At 37.1% G+C, this 21,549-nt stretch overlaps 1 protein-coding gene across 2 annotated transcripts in view; it reads left to right on the top strand.

The window, feature by feature from the left end:
* The window catches only part of WWOX (WW domain containing oxidoreductase), a 466,335-nt gene that overhangs the window by 76,514 nt on the left and 368,272 nt on the right, over positions 1-21,549 (top strand). For both annotated transcript variants that reach the window (XM_056501092.1, XM_056501094.1), the window contains exon 6: positions 14,675-14,763. In XM_056501092.1, the coding sequence (XP_056357067.1) occupies positions 14,675-14,763 (89 nt within the window). The remainder of the gene's footprint in view (positions 1-14,674; positions 14,764-21,549) is intronic.

Genomic DNA, 21,549 nt, shown 5'->3' with positions numbered 1-21,549 from the left:
AATTTTCTCTTTTTCTGTACCTTATTAAGAGGCACATTCATGAGAGGTGATGCCATGAAGATTTTTACAGCTGTTGTGACACTTGGATGACTCTGGTTATTCTGGTTAGATTCTGTCTCTGATCTGCCATGTAACCTTGGGTTTTATGCTTTAAAATTCAGGAATCCATTCAGATTTACTGCTTAAAAAATGGCCTGGCTTCAGGTGAGTCATTTGAATGGAAAACCTTTTCACTACCTGATTTTAGCTGTTCAGTGTTACCAGGGCACAGCAAAGGTGGTACCAGAGGAGCACAGGTCTTTTAAAGGTTGGTAAGGAATTAAAATTCAACAGAAAGGAAGGCAGAGTATTTTAGTGTCATCTAAAACTTACAAGAGTTAAAAAGCATATAAGTGGTTTCTCATTGCCTCATCTACTTCAGTGATGGTATTTTTAATTGCTGGATACTTTAATTTATGAAATAATAATAGATTTAGTTGATTATATGGATGCTGTTTATTCTTTTAAAACAAAATTCAGTATTTTTGGAGCCTTTTCCTTTCTTTAAAACTTATCTCTGTCCTCCTAAAATTGCCTGCTAAATCAAAGTTTTATAAATAAAAACCTCTGTTTATTTTCTTGGCACGTGCTTTTGCACGGGCCTGAGAGAATTAGTGAGTCATGCCTTGAAATGCTCTGTGGAACCTTGTGCAATTCAGTGTGCTTTTACTGGTCAAATTTGCTGTTTAGAGTGGAGAACACAGAATAAAGTAAAAAGACTAAAAAATTGTACTGAATGGTGTCATGGGAGGGGAGAAAAGGGCTATTTTCAGTTAACTTTATCAGGCATGTGTTTAAAAGTAGAAATTGTCAGTGGTCATGGGCTTTTCCAGATAGAAGTACATGAGAAAAATAACCTAACTCCAAAGTTCACAGCCATTGTGTCATGGACAGTTCTGAAAATGTTCTGTAAGGTACATCAAGGCTGTGAAAACTGTACCTGAAAGTGCTGCAAGAACTGTAGGGTTCTGTAGGATTCTGTATTTATTCTGTATTTCTGTTAAAACTATTTAACATGGTCTGTGGAGCACAGCATAGGAACCATGGATTTCCCATGAAAACCTGTGTAGTTCTGACTGTTTTTAGCATTTATACCATTAGATGGTATAAAATGATTTATAAAATCTATTACAGAAGTTTAGAAGTTTGCTCACTGAAAATTAGCTTTCTGTAATTCCTAGAGAGAGGATTTGCCTTTGCATTTTGACTGAGTCTTTGTAAGTCACTTTTTGATAATTGCATCATTTAAGATGCTTTTTTAAGCATCTCTGAAAGCTGCTATAAGTTTTTGGAAGTAAACATTTCTTCCAGAGCAAAAGGTAAAATCTGTTCTAGATTTCCATGAAAGCTTCTTCTTTTGGTATATTTCTTAAAAGTTACAAGCCTACCATTAGAATAGTAAAGAAAAACCAAAAAAAGAGCAACCCTTCATTTCTACTTCAGTATTTTATTTTTCAGTCTGATAGGAGAGCACTGTTGCCATGGGGTGTCCATGGATCAAATTACACCTAAATGGAATTTGATATATTTTGGTAGGTCTGGGTTCCAGCTCATTATATTTACACTTGTGCAGGTTATTGGTGAACATTTATAGCAGATGATGGTGCTTGTAAATGATCTCAGAACTTCCTCTGCTTTTACTGTGTGTTCTTCACTGCTTGCTCCTCACCTGCAGTTACTGAGACCCAAACCCAGGACATTTTAGGGTGAGGCAGCTGCTGTTGGAGACCTAAAACCTGACACTGAAGTATTTCAGGGCTTTTAGTCAGGATTCTATATGAAGTAGATGTGATAAATTATCTGCATTTGATACACAAATTTGGCAGAAATTCTGCCTTTTTGTTTTTTAAATCTTTTAGAATTTATTAGCCCCTGTGAAAATTTCTAGTGTTTTTAAGCACTTTTCATCTTTAAGCAAAACCTTTTTCTTGTTGCAGGAAAGATAATCCAGTATCCCATGGTCTTGCAGATCAGGCCATTATTATTAGAGTCAGAAAATAATTTTATACAGATGAAGAAAAAAGTTTCCTATCTACTAAGCCAGAAAGCTCCAAACTCAACTAATTTTTTGGTATCAAGGCAAGAAATATGTTTTGGTGTTTCTGTTTTGACTTCTTGCCTCCCATTCAGGTTACTGATAGTATGTCAGAGATCTAACCAAGGTAGCTGAAATATCACATTGTGCACTCTACTGAATTCTAGGAGACAACCTGAGCATCACAGAATGTGAAATTTATGCTGGTAAAGAGGGAGTATGATCAGCAACACATTGATTTTAGCCAAAAACAAAACCAGCAGTAAGATCAGAGAGAGAGCCCTGTGGTTTCATCCAGACTCTGATCCACTTCATCATTCTACTCCCCAATGCATGAGAACCCCTCCAACTGCTGGACAGGTGAGGAAACAGATTTGCTACAAAAACCAGTGACAAAAAAAAAGTTGAAAATGCTTTGTTTTCTTTTTCCTGTAGATTATGAGATGTAAAAGTTATGAAAATGATGTGTATGTATGGAAAGATCTTATTTGTATTCCACAAGAGTAACAGTTATTCCAATATAATGGCAGCCCCCCTTTATTCCTCAGCATCATGCATTTTCTTCATTTTGTGATATATTATGTGGCTTTTTGGTGTAACTACACTTTTAGATCTTATTGAATAGAATTTATGTGTTGCCTTATGGAAAACTTGTTTCACAATTCATTAATTATTTACTATTACTTGACCTTACAGTACATGAAAAAAAAACCTATCCCATAACTGTAATTTCAATTCTCTCTAGTGTGAAATCAATCACATTCCACATCTTTTATATTATTTAAAATGCGAATCATTAAATTTTCCTGTGGATTTCTCCCAAGATACTGAGATCTTTCAAGGTTTGGTGTGTAGGAAATGTGGAGGCTGTCCCCTGCAGACCTGGGCCAAGCCCTGATTGCCTTGCAAACGCTTCAAAACCATTTGGGGCTGTCCCTTCTTGTCAGTGGAACTGGGGCTGGTAAAGACCAGGAGTATTTTATAAAGATCTCCTTCACAGGATTTCTGTTTGCTTTGCGTACAAGCAATATTTAGAGAAGGAAACAGCTTTTAACTTGCATCTCCCTACCCCTAGAACCCAAATTGTGCCAATAATGTTCCTGAATAAGTTTGATGTGTGCAGCTGCCAGTGCTGGGGGGAGCTCCTGGACAGCTGGATGATGCTGAATCCACTTCTGATATTTGTGTGAGGAAGGTGCTGGGTGCTGTGCTTGTATTTAAAATTCAGGAACATTTGGGAAATTGTTGTGGGAAGCAGCCTGGTGCACTCAAGGAAGTGATGGAAGTTTTGTTAGTGATACTGACATGCATTTTCTGATTTCTTTGACAGTAATTTCTGAAAATGCATGAGTAGATAAAAGGAGAAATCAGTTATGCACTTGAGATTTGGAGGCTACTTTTTTCCATCTGAAAATCTGCAAGGGAAGTATTATCAGAAACAAGAATTTTTAAACTATATTTTAAGCAGGAGATACTTTTGTGGAACAAATTGCATTTGTACCTAAGCCTGCACAGAAGATTCAGATTTTTGTCCTTGACAAAAAATGTTGCCTCTTATTAATTGCTCCTCCTTTTGCCTCCATGTATGCCCATATTTTTTTGCTCTATGAGACAGTTTATCAACAAAAAAATTTTCTCAATTTTTCTTTCAGTAGCTAGATGCCAAATGTTCTAAGGTCTAAAACATGTCCAGATTGCCAGATTGTATCTTATGCAAACCCTGACTGTTTTAGAAACATGTATATAATCATATTAAGCAAAAGGCTTTCCAGCTATTCATGTATAAACTTTTATGAATCTCAGATGTAATTGACAGTATTTAATTTTACTTAAGTAACAAAGGCTTTGTAACTATAGCTTTTCCTGATACCTGAGCATAGCTAGGAAAAAAATTCAGAGTACATGTAATATTACACAAGGAAATAAACTTAATTTTCTTGAAATATACAGTAGGGCATATAAATGGACTTTGGGAAAAAATAGTAGAATGAAAAGTCTAATGCTATTTTCCTAAGCCACATTTGCTAAATGCAGACTTTTGCAAGGTCAGCAGTTATACTGGAGTTGAGGAGAAATGGCTTCAGTGGCTTTAACTTTACCAGTGCCCTTGATGAGGTGCAGAGTTGTCAGTATTCTCGTAAAATTCCTCAGTGATGGCTTCTTCTGTTCTCTTTATTTCCTTAAGTGAACATCTGTCTAATTGTTCACCTCCATTGCTTTAGTGCTTTCCTCATGCTTTCTCTGTTTCCAGACAATAAACTTTATTTTCTTCATAAGAATTCAGTCTACGCAAGGGTATTAGGCAGCTTGTTTGCACCTTTTAATTTCTGGAAGTTTTCCAGAAGGGCTTTTTGCTGTAGTTCCAATGGGTTCATCAGTGAATCATGTAACATAATGCAGCATTGTGTTTGGGTTTTTATCCGTTGCCTTCTGTTTATAAACATCTGCTTGGAAATTTTCTTTTTGAATTTTTTTTTTTTAATATGTTTTACATTTTTGCATGTGGCATATGGGTAAAATATACATTACCTGCTACTTTTTCAGGTGTTCAGGTAGGTACAAGCCGGTATTTACCTTAAAATTTGGGAAAAGCCTAAGCTACTTGCACAAACCCCAAAATTTCAAGGTAGAATGTGCTGGTCATTTAGCTATGTAACAATATCTGTTAAATTAAAAGGAATTTAATAATTGAATGGCTGCATTAAAACTTGGCATTAACACTTTTGGTTGCAGGATTGCAGAAGGCATTAAAAAGTCTCTCAGTCCAGTAGAGAGAGTATTGCACTCAGACTTAGCATGCTTGTGTTTTCTCTTGTGTTCAGTTCTTTGTGTTCAGGATTTTTTCTTCCTTTATAAAGGGGAAAGGGGTTTTTTTGAAATTATTTTTTCCTCTTATCTGTACAGTATTTGTATTAATATTGCCCACTTATTCTTCAGGCAAATACTTAAAGTTAAAATTGGTTGTTAAGCTTTTCCTGCTGTTTTGTTTGCTGTCCTGGCACCACTTCCTTGTTTTTTATGTACAAAAACCTGTGTAAATATAATTTTTAGGGCATATTCTTCCTCCTTCTGACCATATTGCTTATATATAAGTTGTATTTAGGAAACATTGACCATTTTGCTCATATATAAGTTGTATTTAGAAAACAAGTGTTTTAGTAAGTTTAATGATGAGCAACTGTCTGCTCTCCTTCTATATTGCTGTATGAGAAAATTATTTTCTGGATTAATTTTTTTATCTTGTGATCAAAATGTTATCAGAAAATTAATGTGTATTTAGTAAATGAAAATTACAAAGCTGTGCTTAAAAATAAGACACTTGATTGTGAACTTTTTTCATGTTTACACTAAAGCCATTTTAAGGCTTTCTTAATTTTTAGAACAATGGGACATGGCCTTGTGACCCCTCCTGTCTGGAGCTGCCCCATTGAGCATCTGTAAAATACACTCTGGACTTTGATCTCAGCTTTTCAGACAGCCTTGGAGTTACCTTACCTGTTTAATGATGTTTGGTTTATGTCAGTGATTCCTGAGATGGGCCACATTTACACACAAATTTAATTTCAGCCTTTGTGTTTATTTTGTTCATGTTTTCTTTGTCACCATATTTCTTTAGAAAGAAAGTAGAGAAAAGCTTCTTCCTTTTGTGACCATAGATCAGGTGGCAGAAGGGGAGGTTTCCATATTCTGGTACTGAAATTATCCTGTGCATACAGAAAGACTTCATATTTTTGTTCAAGTCTATGTTGTGTATATTGAGTGTATATTAAGAAGCTAATCCTGCCAACCCTTGTACAAGAAATCTTTACTAATGTGATTCAGTCCTTTTATTTCACTTTCTAAAATTACATACATATCAATGTGACCATTTTCAATGCATCTCTTAGCTTGGGAATGTGAACAGCTGGGGAAACAAAAGAGTTTGTGTATGTGTTTATTTCTTTGAGGATACTGTTCTGTAAGTTATCAATGTTATATTGTTTAAATCTAGGAAATTGTAACCATGAACTGCCAATTAAAATGGCTTAAATAGCTAATTACTCAGTTTTTTCAATTCTTTGTCTCACATATTTATTTCTACTTACGTTGAAGCATCCTGACATTATTCATGAGTGCAGAAGTGATGGCTTTTAACCATATCGATATTTTTATATTTTCCTAATATGAAGAGTGGGGGTAAGGAGCTGTACCTTAAATCCCTGGGCAGGCTTTGCTGTCCCAGATACCTGCAGTGCATCTGTAAACCTGCAGACGTCACTGTGCTGCCAGTTAATTGTTCTGCAGGCGCTGTCCCAGCTCGCACTCACAGCCCTTGCTTTTCAACCTGAAACAGTTTCACCAGGTTCTTTTTAATATTGGCACCTCATCTTCCAAGTTCCACTAAAGGAAAAAGCAGAATTTCCTTTCTAACTCGTAGCAGCCATGTCCTGAGGGTTGTCTTTAATTATTAGTTATTGTTGTTTCAATACAGATTTATGAACTACTTATTTTGTGTCATATAACATACCATTTTTAAGCAACATTTTTCAATCTGAACACAGCTTCCAGGAGGGCAAGCTGCCCAGAACATCAGTGATCTCACAGTTATTACTTTGTGTCATATATAATCTTGTTTTTTCCTGCAACAAATAAATCTTTGGGCCTCCCTGCAAAAAACATTTGTGGTTACAGTATAATAAAAATAAACCGTTTGTCGTGACTGCAGCTGACATTTATCAGCCTATTTGTGGGTGCTCTTTCTCTCTCTGTATAATACGGAACATAATTTGTCACTTTGTAAATACATTCCAGCCTAAATCCCTGCCAGCATCTGTTAGTGTTTGAAGGATTAATGCACTGCACAGTGCATGTCTGCACTTTCAGGCAACAACGTAGCTTATGGTTATGGATCATGAGAGAACAGGGAAAAAGGGTTCATTTTGTATTTACTTAAACATTGTTGCCCTTTTGACCATCATGCTTTTCTCCTCTTGTTTGTCATCTGGAGTGGGGATGCTGCCTTCCCTTCCCTTCCCTTCCCTTCCCTTCCCTTCCCTTCCCTTCCCTTCCCTTCCCTTCCCTTCCCTTCCCTTCCCTTCCCTTCCCTTCCCTTCCCTTCCCTTCCCTTCCCTTCCCTTCCCTTCCCTTCCCTTCCCTTCCCTTCCCTTCCCTTCCCTTCCCTTCCCTTCCCTTCCCTTCCCTTCCCTTCCCTTCCCTTCCCTTCCCTTCCCTTCCCTTCCCTTCCCTTCCCTTCCCTTCCCTTCCCTTCCCTTCCCTTCCCTTCCCTTCCCTTCCCTTCCCTTCCCTTCCCTTCCCTTCCCTTCCCTTCCCTTCCCTTCCCTTCCCTTCCCTTCCCTTCCCTTCCCTTCCCTTCCCTTCCCTTCCCTTCCCTCTGTGACAGCTGCATGTGAAATCCTGCTGGAAGTTCTGTACACCACTGTGTGTACACCTCTTTAATTTTATGGATAATTAACAATGGTAATAATGTACTGCAATGGGGATGTTACTGGTTTAGTCCACTTAGAAATTCTCCTTTTCCCCCAGCTTCTGCCATTTCCAATGAATCTCTTATTCTGTTGCCTCCTACGTTGCTTCCTTCTCAGCAACCCATAAACTGGCTTTATTTAATCTTAAAGTCTTCAAATAGAGGGAGTTTTTAAAAGGAAAAAAGCCTGTAGCTTCTAAATTACCCAATGCTGTTTGCCTTGTTGCTCTCTTTGAAAATGCATTCTGCTATCACTTCGAATCTTGCAGAATGAAAGGAATTGAAAGCATCTGAATAGGAGGCTCTCCTCAGCTGAGACTCTCTTACATGTTCCCAGGCTCCCCTGATCATTCTCTAAACAAGGAGATATGTTTATTAGAATGGTAAACCATACACATGATGTTATATATTGCCAAGATTATTTGAGATTCCCCAAGATAAATTCAAATGAGCTTTACAGGAATGGGCATTTGGAGATGGAAAGAAGTGATCTATATCCAGGGAAAGAAAAGAAAAAACAACAACCCAGCTAAAAGTAGGCTCCCAAGTAATTATCCACAGTTTGTGTGCATTAAGAGCTAAACAAATTCCTGTTGCCAAAATCTGCAGTAGATTTTTGTTTAAATGGGTGTAATTTCTTGTTGCTGAAACAAATGTGTCCTGTGTGCAATGGTACCATGTGCATCCAGGAAAAATCAGGGCATTTGGAGCCTACTAAATGAACTATTCTGAAATTACAGTCCAGCAGGTTTTGTATGTTTTTGTTCTTTCTAGCTATGGAGTAAATAATTTAAAAAATATTTTTAGGAGAATGGCTTCTTTTTCTCTTTCTAAGCATGATTTAGGATTGCTGGGGCATAGTTTACTTCACTGAAGATATTAATTTCATAAAGAAATGCAGATGTTTTTCCTTTTTTCCTTTATAATTATCTTCAGAAGATATGAAAGGCCAAATTTACAGAGATACTGATCTAAGAGTTAACTAATGCAAAGATTATGAAATAACATTATTGCTTATTGTAGTGGTAAGTGGTATTTATTACAGAAGATTTATTAAAAAAGGATATTAAATTCTGAAAAATGAAGCAACCACAAAGAAACAAATGAATGTATGTGTAGACATTTGCTAATAGAAAGAGATAAAGCTCTAAAACTATTGGGAAATTTAAAATGGTGATTGCATGATAAGTCAAATATACAAACTGTACCTGGGGACTTGAGTGCCATTTTCATATTTGGATTTTAAATTATAGGTAAATTAAGTATTTGGATGAAGGAAAAATATTGCTGTGAGCAGTGATTTGTTTAAATGTGAGGACTAAATTCCAGATTGGTGTTTGCCATCCTCAGAAGCTGAACTCCTTCCTATCAGACCATTTTTATCACTTTTCCACATCCCTCACCTTCAGAATTTCAGGCTCATGTGTTGCTTTTACATTTAATCTCTATCTAAGGGAGGATCCAGACTTCTCAGTTGCTCTTCTAACCCAGCTGAGCCCAACATTAAATCTTCAGATGTTTGTTCAAGCTTATTCTGTGGGGACAATGGCAACTTTAGACATTCATTTGCAGGACAATCCTGCAACAGCTTGAGGGCTTCAGGTTTTTCTGAAGAGGCCTCTCAGTTGTAGATGGTGCCAGAAAGATAAACACTGTTCTCTGCCAAACATCCAGAATTGTTCTGGAGAAGGAATAGAGACAAAGAAAACAATGGTACTAATAATTTATTCTTCATGATAAAATGCTGGTCCAAGGCTGATCAGCAATCTGAGCAGTTTGCAGGCTCACACTGACCCATTACAGTTTGATCTGTGTGCTGTTCTCTTGGCTTGGATGAAGGCAACCCCTGCAGGAATTCCATTTCTGTGAAGATCAGGAAGATCTTGTTACTTAAGCAGGAAGAACCAGGCTTTACAAATTAAGGTTTTGGGAGAGGTTGCACACAACATCAGACTATGACAGGACTGAGCAAGAATAGTGGAAAAATTTACACCAGTAAATTGCAACCAAAATACAGGTTCAACAAGCACATCAGGAAATAGTGAAACAAAGTATTAGTATTAGTATTATTTTTTTTTTTTTTTGTAATGAAAGAAAGGAAATACTTTTCTTCTCTGATTTTCATGAAGAATCAAGTTAGTCCCAGCTATTTCCTTGTACATCTCTTAAATGGGTTAGAAAAATGGTTAATATTTGGGAAATTTGTTTGTGTATCTTAAAGTTGGTGGAAATTTGAAAGTACTGTAGAAATACTGCTGATATTGGGGGGGAGGAGGAGGGTGGAAAGTAGAAAAATGAGTGTAAAAATGTTCCACCACAAGGTGTTCTAATGAGCTTTATTGAGATATCCCAAAGGTAGCAGAAGAACACATTCTTAAAGCATCTCCCAGAGGGGCTGGATTGCTCTAGAAGCAGTGGGAAAATCCATCCCCATCAGCTCCAAGGAGCATTCAGAGCACACAGCCAGGTGAAGCTGCCATTGCATAAATACAGTTTTGCATGGAGTACCAAATGTTGACTACATTAGGGACAATGATATTTGCAGTCCTAATCCTGAGTGAAAGCCTTTTTCCCCATTAGGTACCCCCATAAATAGTGCATGGCACTGGCTATTGACTGTCATAAGCTATGTGTCAAATTGTCAGATGTGCTTCTAAAACATCCCCTGCTCCATCCTCAACCTGGAAATATGAGTTTATTTGGGTATTGCTTGTCATATGCTGAGATTTGGTTATTTATTTACCTATTTTCAGATAATTCCACAGATTTTTTCATCAGCTTTGATGTAAAATTCTTTTTTTTCCTGAAGATTTTCTTTCTTAGACAGCCTGTCTACATTCCAAGACATTGTCATGAAGATTTTTCTGTATTAAATTAAATTGCTTTTTACCAATTGATTGTACTTTCAGTTCCTCAAAGTCAGATATTCCTGTTGTTGTGCTAAGTACTCAGTTTTGAGCTAAGGACTTTTAAATATTGAAGATGTACACACACTATTTTCTGAGAGTAAAATTATACAGTAAATTATGCAGTGTCCACTACAATACATTTTAAGTAGGCCCTCACAAAATGACTTGTACTTACATGAGATACAGGGGCTACAGCATATTTATTAAGACTCTTCAACTCTGTATGAAACTGGAGCAGTCAGAAGTAATGGTGTCTGCTGAAAGATTCTTTATCATATGAATTTACTTTTAGTCATCTATTATTTATTTCAGCTATTTTATATGCCATTATAATAAATATTATGACAGAGAAAGCTTTTATGCTTCAACTTATTGTGCTGCTCTTCACTTCCTTGCAATCCTTCAGGAAAATGTAGCTATGCTTTACCTATATTTAACGTAAATCATCACTTACATTTGAATGAAAAATTCACTATGAAAAAAGGTTCCTTCTTCAATACCAAGACACAAATGCACAATCATGTTTACTGCCAAACTACTCTTCCATGCAGTGTTCATTTTTAAACAATTTTTAAGCTGTAAAGTGAATGCATTGCATATAGTGAAATAGCTGGCTTTTCTGGGGGTTTTCACTTTTGTGTTACTTTCTGGCTAAATAAGCATTTTTCTGACATGAGTGCAAAGTGTAGCCAATTGCACTTAAGTGTTTTTAATATTTTTGCTCCAATAGGGAGCAGCTTACATACAAAACTGAACAAGCTCTTTTCTGGGGTTGTGTAGAGTAATGAAACTTACCTGGAAATATTGATGAAAGGCTCTAAGAACTGGGTGTGAAACATGAAATACAAGATAAATTTTTTTTCTTTGCACTTTTCAAAGTGTTATTGTGTTAGGTTTAGAGGAGGACTTGTTTGGAACTGGAGATTGATTTGCCTTTGGCTGTTTCTTCAGAGGCACCACGTTGATGCCTGGACATTGTCAGCCTTGAACTGCTCCATGAAATACAAACAGCTCAATTCCACACTCAGAACTCTCAGCTGCTTCTGGCTGACCTGGATTTCACAGACAGGAGTGTGCCCACCCCTTGTGTGTGTTCTCCTTTGCAGAGCTGGTCTGGCTCTAGTCCTGAGGTGGTTTTGGATGCAGGTGCATTTCTCCTGGGTGTCTGCAGCAGGGCCAGCAGCTCATTCTGCACAGCCTTTCAGTGGCACCACGTAGTTAGGAGCCTGTGGTTTGGAAAACACCTCCTTAAGTTATTCTACACTCATTTCATTATCTACTTTCTCCTTAAATGATGTAATTGAAAATAAAGTAGTAGAGGGACCATTAATACCTTTTGTCAATTTAATTTTCAAAATTCTGGAGTTTCCTGCCTTAGTGTATTGATTTGATGATGGCAGTTTAAAGACTGTCTCCTGTATTTGGGAAGGTGGCAAGTCTCATTTAAGGTTTCACAACATAAAATGAGGCATAATTCAGCACTGAAAACATGTGAAGTGAAGTAGTGAGAGACATCAGCATAATACAATTATGACACATTAGATCAGGATTTGCAGCATACCATTAAGAATCAGTTCTGACTGCAGAGAACAATTACAGTTAAGATGCCTTTTAGCAAAAATGATTTTTAGTTTTATTTTTTATTAAAACCCCCTATGCACTTGTATACATATCACAATATGTGACACCTAGGCTTCTAGGGAAAGAGAGAAAACATTTTAACAGAGGTAATTCTGAGCTACTGTAAGAAAACAAACATAAAATCTTCTGCTTGTCATTTAATGGAGATATTCTTACATTATTAAGAACATACCTTGCAAGTATATTGCCTTATTCATAGGTTTTTTAAAAAAGGCATTGTGATACAAGTAACAGTGGGAAAATTTGGAATAAAAATTAATTTATACTAAAGGTTAGCATTTCATAGTCTTAAACTGTAGTAGGAATTGGTAGTCTACAGAAAACCTCTGTGGGGTGAGAGGTGCTGGATTCTAAGTTGAAAGGAGAACCTAAAATAAAAAAGTTGGGGAACTTGCCTAAGCTCATGGTACATAAAACTGATTTCTTCCCCAGTTGTGCTTGGAGAAAACACTCACACTTGGCTCCTTGAGTGCCTTCAGAAGCTGAGGTGTCAGGTTTGAGTGCCTTGGATGTCCCATGCTCCAGTTTGTGCTGTGAGGAAAACAGAGTAAATGTTCTTTGCTCAATAAATGCCTTCTGTGCATATGGAGGAAATACAGGCTGCAACCATCAAGGTTTTAAACAGCAAAAGCAGGGAGAAAGTTGAAAAAATATTATGATTTTTAAATTTCTGATTTTTATGTTTTCAATATACTAATCCCCAAATCCAGGCTAAGCTGAGTCTGCTTAACTTCTATTTCAGAAAGTATTTTGGAGGCTTCATACTTTATTTTTTTTTTTTTGTGCTTGAAGTACAGAACCTTCTTTTCTGTTCTTGGAATTAGTAGCAGAAGCCTGATGTGTGACACCAGGAGTAAAAGCATTACCTGAGTGATATCCTGTGGACTTGGATCCTTGTCCCCAAGGGGACAGCAGCTGACAGTTTGTGCTCTGGTCTGTTGAACTACTTGATTATTATGGTTTTTGATCCCCTTATGCCCCTGTATTTGTAGCATTCTTGTCCTTTTACCCTTGGGAGAGAGGAGAATGCTTCAACTGAGGAAAGCAGGGGCAAAATAAACCCACACCACTTCTGTGGTGAGTAAACAGCTTTGAACTGCACAGATGAAGAGAAATTGTTCTGGAGTTGTATTGCATAATGCAAGGCAGCATCATCTTTCTCAAGTCTCTGACCATCAAACAGAAGAAAATATTTACCCAGTGGGGCAAAATGAATTCCAGGATGATGTGCATCTTGTGGGGGAAGAAAAACTCTTTGTAGCAAAGTTTGGTTTAACATTTTCCAAATCCAGCAATTGATAATTCCTATGGAGACTGAACCTGTTGAAATTTTAGTTTTGTTTGTTTTGCTGTCCTGATAAGTCTGGCTGGAATGGGACAAGAGGAATTGGAGTGATACTCTGTTGAAACCAAACCTGAGAGGTAGTTGTAGCAGGCAGAGTGGGTGCTAGCAAAATAGAAAACAGATGTAGGGAGAAAAGTGCCAGATGTAATGAAATGGGGAGATCAGATGGATCACTTGAGCCTGGGAGACAATGGGAGGCTCTTCCTGGCTTCCTTCTGTGCTGACTTGTGTGCTGCTGTCCTTTCATTCCTCCAGCAATGCTCATGGAATAACCTGGTAATCCCTGCAGGTCCCTTTGCAACCAGCAGCTACTTGGTTCTGTGATGACTTTAGTATCGTGATGAAAATAGGCTTTGGGTTCATTTTGTTCTGAGATTTGGAGTTTCCAAATATCTGGAAATGGGGATCTTAAAGCTGAAAATTGTATTTTTTGGGATAGTGTGTCCTCTCCTATGTGAAAAGTTTGCTTTAGAAAAATACAGAATTTCTTTTGAAGATACAGAATCACAGAATGGTTTGGGTTGGACCTTAAAACCCATCTTGTTCCAAGCCCCTGCCATGGGCAGGGACACCTTCCACTATCCCAGAGTGCTCCAGTCCCTGTCCAGTCTGGCCTTGGGCATTTCCAGGGATGGGGAATCCACAATTTCTCTGAGCAACCTGTTCCAGAGCCTCCCCACTCTCACAGGGAAGTGCATTTATAAAATGCCCTGGAAAACTCTTATTGTATAAAGCACTGTTTTCTGTATCTGATTTGATACTGTCTTTTATATAATCTATTACCAAAAATAGATTTTTTAAAAATTATTATGTGCCTATTTCAAGTTAACTGTTTTTTATATTTACTGATTTTTTTTTCCTATTGGTATTGTACCCAAAATATAGCATGTATCAAGAATAGCACTTGCTCTATTTATTTCAGGAGTTACATAAGTTTCCCCATCAAAATCAAAGCTAAAAGATACCTATTAACCTTAACACTGCCTTGAGTGGATTCACTGCATTATATGAAGCTGTGCATTACATAGTGTATGTTTTTAGCAGAATCACCAAATCACAAATGCTACTTTTGGCACTAAATGTTGTTCTCGTCCATCCCTTTTGATGATTTGTATTCACTCTGGGGTTAGAATGTTAAACAAGGGAATCAGACAAGTTTCATAACACATTTACTGTAATGTGATACTGTGAACTGAACTTGCTGTTATTTATATCTTTTTTTATATTTTCTCTTGTTCCAGCATAAAGCCAAGGTAGAGGCAATGACATTAGACCTTGCTTCTCTTCAGAGTGTGCAGCACTTTGCTGAAGAATTCAAATCCAAGAATCTGTAAGTACTCAGAAAATTAGATGCAATAATTTCTTGTTATTTTAATGTCTTTATCAGCTGAGCACAGAATCACCATAGTTGGATGGATCATCAACTGCAGTTAGTGAATAATCTTTTCAATGTAAATTAAAGATAATTTTTTCATAAAAAAAAATACAGATCTCCTATTATTTGATGTGTAGCCCCACTTTTAAAGGGCTTTTTCACCCTGTGTCTCTTGAAAAAGACCAAAGCTAAATTGCATAAAAACAGCTCAGGCAACTTTTAACAGTTTTGCAGTGGTTTGGAAGAGGTCAGGGATTAACAATTAGAGCACTGCTTGTCTTACTTTGTTTTATAACCTTCTCTGTCTTCTTTTCATTTGTAAAGTTTTAAAAAATATAGCCCTATGAGCTAGACAGCTCCATTTTCCAGACCTGTATGTGGAATAGTCCATAATAAAAAAAAGAAAAAGAAAAAGGGAAGAGGTTGTGATAATGACATCATTTAACAATAGACAAATTTTTATGGAGATAACCAGGTTAGACCCCAAGTGGTTTGTTTAATTTAGCTTGAACAGAGCAATGAATGTTTGAAGTGAAGAAATTATTTGAAAGCTTTTAAGTTCCAAGTCTTGACAACAAATTCCACACTTTGTGCTTTTATCCACAGTTTGTCCCATTGACTGTTGTGAGTATTCAAACTTAGCTATTTTCTGCAAATATTTCTGTAATTGATATGTATCTTACTGTTCTTCTCAAGAGAATATGACCTCTTAGCTTTGAAAGTACATTTTCATAGAGAAAATATATAACAAAGAGTATTTTTTCACTTTTGAAACACTGCCAAAGCTAAATCTCACATGGATCAACAGATGACATTTTAGTACTTATAGGCCTTTTAGATTCAAAGAATTGTCAAAACTGACTTCTAACAGAAGTTTTTTTACTGCCAAAACCCTTAGTATCAATATTTTCTTATCATGTCATCTTCATATATTAATATTTCTTGAAAGACAAATCCTTGCAGTATTGCTGCTTTAGTGCTAACTTAGTTTTGTGGTGTAAGAGCAGTAAGTGTTTTAATATAGAATCTTCATGCTTTTAATATGCTACATTTCTTTAAATGTCTGGTGCAGTGGAAAGCCAAAACCACCCTTCCAAATGCAGCTCTTAACCTGATTTGTGTGTTGTAGCTCATACATGGTTGACCTAGCTACTCCATTAGGGATGCATGTTTATAAGTCCTTGGAAGTGAACAGGCTTAAATCAATTTTTGCCAGAGAACTTAGGAAATGAGAAGATCTAGAATCAGTAAAACCTGTTTTGTTTTTGTTGGCATACCCCATTCTACCAGTGTAGGTCTGTTAAGTGACATTGTCAGTGATGGACAGGCTTTACTAATGTTTCACTCTCATTTTATTTGGAAAAACATTTAGTAATAGACAGCATTTAAAGCCTCTGCCTTGCCTTCAGGCCTTTCTGCCTTAGATACGTGCTCAGATGTGCCTGTGTCTGGCAGGACTCATCCAGGCATTATGTGGAAGTTCTGAATCTGTTGGGAGACTTGTGGGGTTTTGACCAAAATGAATTTCCAGTTACATTCTGTTTAAAGTCTGGGGCTGGATGGAAACCAGACCCCACACAGTGCCTGTAGCAGTGGATCTTTTATCTGATGCAAGTACAGAAGAGTCACCTTACAATCATCAGCACTGGCAGGAGCATGGACTGGAAAACATACCAGCTCTTTCTGGCTCTGATTTTTTTGTGATTTAACTATGTCTGGGTAAGTTTGGAAAAGCACTTATGTGGCAGAGGCATCTTACTGCTGCAGTGGTGGGCTGGTTTTCCAGCTCTGATGAACACTAATGACCTTTGTCTGTCCCCTTGTTCATTTGTTTTGCTGCAGTGTCCAGAGGTTTTTGTCACCTTGGGGATTCCTTTGCACCAGTGGCTTTATGAGCAACTGGAAGGAAACTTACAGGCTCCAGTGACAGACTGAGCCTTGCTCTTTATGCTTGGGCCAGTCTTGTCAGCCAAAATTCCTGAAAAGGGGTTGATATCCCTGTAGGAGATGCACATTGTGCTGGAGTCCCTCCCCTTCCCATGAGGGACCTGTCACTGTCACTCCTGTTAATGACTGTGGGAAATACATGAAGTGAAGAGGGGTGTCTCAAAAATAAAACAGGTAGGAAAAGCAGATAAAGTGTTTGTTTTTGTTTTTGTTTTGGTTTTGGCTTTTTCCAAACAAAACTATCATTTGAGTTCTGAGCTGTATAGATCTTGGTTTCTGGGAAAAACTACAATACTTCTAAAATGTCAAGGAGAAATTTTGTATGAGTGCACACATTTGAATAAAGACCTGTATTTTATTTCTCTCTGCATTTAATGTGAAGAGACCTTTAGTTTCAGTGGTGAATATTTTAAACTTCTCTGTGGAAGTAGTGATATTCTCTGTTTGGTTTCTCCAGTCCACTGTTGATTTCTGGGACACTGGTGTTTTCCACAAGCTGTTGGTCTTGGTGATACATGACCTAATAATTAAAAATTTATAAAATACATGACAGATAGTCATGCCTTCTGGAATTCTGCTTTTCTGGCACACTTTGTGGCTCTGGGTACTATGTTTTATCAGCAGATGTAAGGGTGTGCTCATAGTCACATCACACCCTGGGACCTTGTTCTTCCCTGGTTGATAACAATTGGAAAACAGTCTTGAAGAACAGATCTCCTCCTGGATGAGAAAACTAAAATGGAACAACTCCAGAAAAATGATCCCTCAATTTTATTGTGTTAAAACCTCTTGCAGCTGGGGAAGCTGGAGGTGTTTGTATTGCAGAGAGCAGAGGGGAAATTGCTGAAACTGTGAATCTCTTGCCTTAATCAAATAAGTTGTAGAGAAAAAAAGAAAGCCTTCTTGAATGTGCTTGGGAATCTGAGAGACTGTGGAAACTACGTGAAGAATGAAGAAATGTCATCCAGTGCTCAGCAGGAGTTTAACAGGGCTGGTTGCATACAGAAAACAAATGATGCAACAGAGGGAGCCTTGAGAAAAACATAAATAATAAACGGGAGGAAAGAGTTACTCTGCAAAGAAATATTTAGTATGAATTGGAATAGTACTTTAAAGGCTAAGGCTAAGAAGCCTTCCTTGTTTGAAAGTAAAAGTCAGATGATTCATCTATAAATTATCATACTTCTGAGATTTGGTGGAAATCTTTTATTCCTATACAGATTTGTTAGGTGTTGCAGACTTGTCCACAGATAAAATCTGAGCTCTGAATATATAAACACTGGTAAATTATGCCATATTCCTATAAATATATTCTAGAAAATCCTTCATCCTCTCAGAAAAAAAAAAGGTTTTTTTTGTTTGCATTATCTATACTCTTGAGTTGATACAGCTGTTTCTCTTTCTGAGACTTTTTTATCCATGCAGTTTCAAATAAAGCTTTGGGCAGAAGGGTTTTGTTGATTATTTTAGATCCTGCAGTTCTGTGATTGCATCACTCAAACTTTCTCTAGGAGCAGGACAGTGCCCCCCAGTTTTTCCTGCTCTCACAGTTAGAAGGATTTTGTGGGCAAAACAAGGTAAACACTTAAATTAGTTGGATCTCCCAAAGTCAGCTTTGGGAGAAGAGAGAAAAAACCAATATTGCTGTTTAATATTTGATCTAGCATTGTAGCACAACCTGAACACAGCATGACTAACCCATGAAATGGATGTCCAATGAAAATTGTGCTCAAGGATTTCTAGCACAAAATTTTTTGGAGAAAGCCAGCTGTCATTTAGTGTTTAGTATTTCTGGCTTGTTTTCTGCAGATACATTGGATATTTCCATCAGGAGTGAATGAACTCCACCTTCCTTCCTTGTGAAGACAGTTCTAACATTGGGATGAGAATGGGAAAAGAGATCTCACTGCACATAAATGGATGGATTTGTTCAGGTTGCTTCTTTTATATGTATCAAGTCTTTCCCCTCTGCTGGTTTCCAGCTCAGGCAGTTCATTGAAAGTCTCTGTTATGGAAAGTCAAATAAATGATCTGTTTATAATAATGTTCCGGGCTAAGATGGATTTGGCATGAGCTGATTTTTGTGCAGCTGGCAGAGGCAGACCAACCAATCTTTCATATTAGTGTTTTGGAGCTAAGAAACACTGAATTGAATCTGCTGTTCATTGAGTGGGCACGAGGTGAGGAATTATGGTTGGTATTAATCCCCCTTATAGACAAAATGACAGCCCTCCTGTGATTGTATGGAACATAGCATTGAAATTCAGTCAGGGTCAGTGTTGGATAGTTCAGGGTCTGTAGAACTGGTATTCGTGTAGACTTGTGGATGTGGCACCTTGGCTTCTATTTCTCAGTTGAATCTTACCATACTTGACTGAAACCTGCATTCTTTAGCTGCTGGACAGCAGCTGGGGAACAGCTCTAAAACTTCCAAGACAGGAACTGATGTCAATATTTGCAGCCATGGTGTCATGGCATTTGCCCAGTCCTCCTCACAAGAAAACTTCCATGAACAAAACAGCAGGCAGGAGCAAGCAGTAAAGTTATAGATGAAATTTTATGTGCATTTGTAGTTTTCAGTGGTGCATGGTGCCACTTGGTTTGAATTAAAGTTATCTTCTGCCAAACAGTAAGACTTTAATTTAATGTTCTCAATTTAATGCTCTCAATGAAGGGAAAAAGCTGAAATCATCCTGAAAAATCTTGAGTTACTCCAAAGATATGAAACAATGTTTGCCAATAGCTACTGCTTAGAATTTTCTGAATTGGTAGGAGCAATTCACAATTATGCAGGACTTCCAGATGTAGATCTTCACTGCAGTTACTTTCCTGTACTTTAAAACAAGATTTTTTTTTTTTGGTGGTAAGACCTGGCATATGCTAACAGTTTATTCACTAATGATGTGTGTAGAAATATGGAAAAGACAGCAGTTATGAATTATGGTTTTCCATTTGGAAGTTTAGTCTCTTCTTATTTTCCTAACCAGACCCAAAATGGAGTGGGCCAGGTTTTAAGCTGGCTTCCTTAGCTGAGGCCCCAAGCTCTGTAACTGTTCATTTTTCATGCTGCAGTTAGAAGTGTGCTGAAACCTTGCAGGTGCAATTAAGATTTTGGAGCCTGATGAAAAGTCAATCCAGAATATTATTTTTCTGCCTTTCCATATATTATAACTGACATATTGCAGGTGTGTTATTTTTTAATTCCAGTTGAATGACAATTAAATCAGAGATACTTTGTGATAAATTCTATGCATACCTGAGAATACATACATAAAAATGGGATCTGCTTAGCAAGTTGTTATAAATATAACTAAAAAGATCTGGGAAAAATGAATATATGATTCAGATGAATGATCAGTGATGCCATTATGCCAATATATTTAATGGTTCTGTAGTTGATATATCTCTGTCAGAGATGATTGTTGCCACTGCTTATTGTCTTTCCAAACCTGAACATATTTTATATCACTGTACAACTCTGTTAACTCTTTGCCATTAACAGAATTACTTTCAGTGAATTAAAACTAGTGACAATTGAGATTTTACATTTGTCATCTCAGCTTAGAGTACAATTGGCATCCTGGCAGTGCCACAGAGGCAAAGACTGCTGGACAACACTGAGCATTTTGAGATATCAAAAAACACCCACATTGAATTAAGAAACATGAATAGCTCAGAAGTTACTGTCTCAGACAGCACATATCTTAAATTTAAATAAGATCAAAGGCTGACTACATTTGAAACGTACATAATAATATCAGGGTAAAACTTGTTTTTTGTCTTTGTGGTGATGCTGGGCCTTATTAAAGCCTAGGGATTGGTTTTCTGCATAAATAGTTTTTCTTTTTCTTCTTTCTTCTGTTTCTAAGCTCTCATACACAATTACCCCTTTGTGGTAGCATGTGTCAAGTCATGTGGATCCAAAAACTATTTCCAGTATTTTATAAGTGAAAAATTAAAAATCTCAGAGGCTTAAGCCCTTCCCCCTTTTCCTGGAGGCAGAGATCCTGATGTTTTCATCAGATCACCTTTCCTTTCATCTGCTCTATCATGCAAATACAGAATATTTAATTTTTTTTTTTTTAAGTAAAGTCCATATTACTTCGCCATAACTTTGCATACAGTTTCATCTACAAAAATGATGAAGTGATTTTACATAACTATAACTGTGCTGTCCAAAATTTACAAACCTGCCATTTGTCTTTGGATACTTTGCATTCACTTCACTCTACCCTAATGAAGAAACCTTGAAAAACCTCTAGAGAATTTGTGCCCAGCACTCTGGTTGTTCTGGTGCCCATTTTCAGCCATGTCTGTGCCTAAATCTAGGGTGAGTCTGAGATGGCTTGGGGCTCTGTCTTCTTAAAAAATTTCCACAAGATGCCCCAGCTGTGAAAGCTGTTTTGAGCACCTGAATAAGTAAAATATCTATGATTAATATGATTAATAACTGATTAAAACATATTTTGTCACAGATATACCAATGATTTTGAGCATTATGGCTTAATGAGTTTTGAGAAGCTCTGTGCATTTAATTGATGTTGCCTTCTAAAAACTCTGAATTATAAGGCCAGAGTATTTAATTACATATACATTAAAATATATTTAGTCTATTTAGTTAAATGCTTTCTAGGGGAGATAATTAAAACACAGATGGCAGAGTCTTCTGGCACTTGGGTAGGGAAGCCTCACTGCTGGCCTGAGACTGGCCATGGATCTTAGAATCCAAAATTTTGTGCAATAGACTGAAAAGGTTGTATTTCTTTATTAGCTGTTCCCCAAAATCCCAGAGGA

The sequence above is a fragment of the Oenanthe melanoleuca genome, chromosome 11, assembly GCF_029582105.1.
Source record: "Oenanthe melanoleuca isolate GR-GAL-2019-014 chromosome 11, OMel1.0, whole genome shotgun sequence".
Taxonomy (NCBI): domain Eukaryota; kingdom Metazoa; phylum Chordata; class Aves; order Passeriformes; family Muscicapidae; genus Oenanthe; species Oenanthe melanoleuca.
This window is presented reverse-complemented; position numbering and strand designations above follow the sequence as displayed.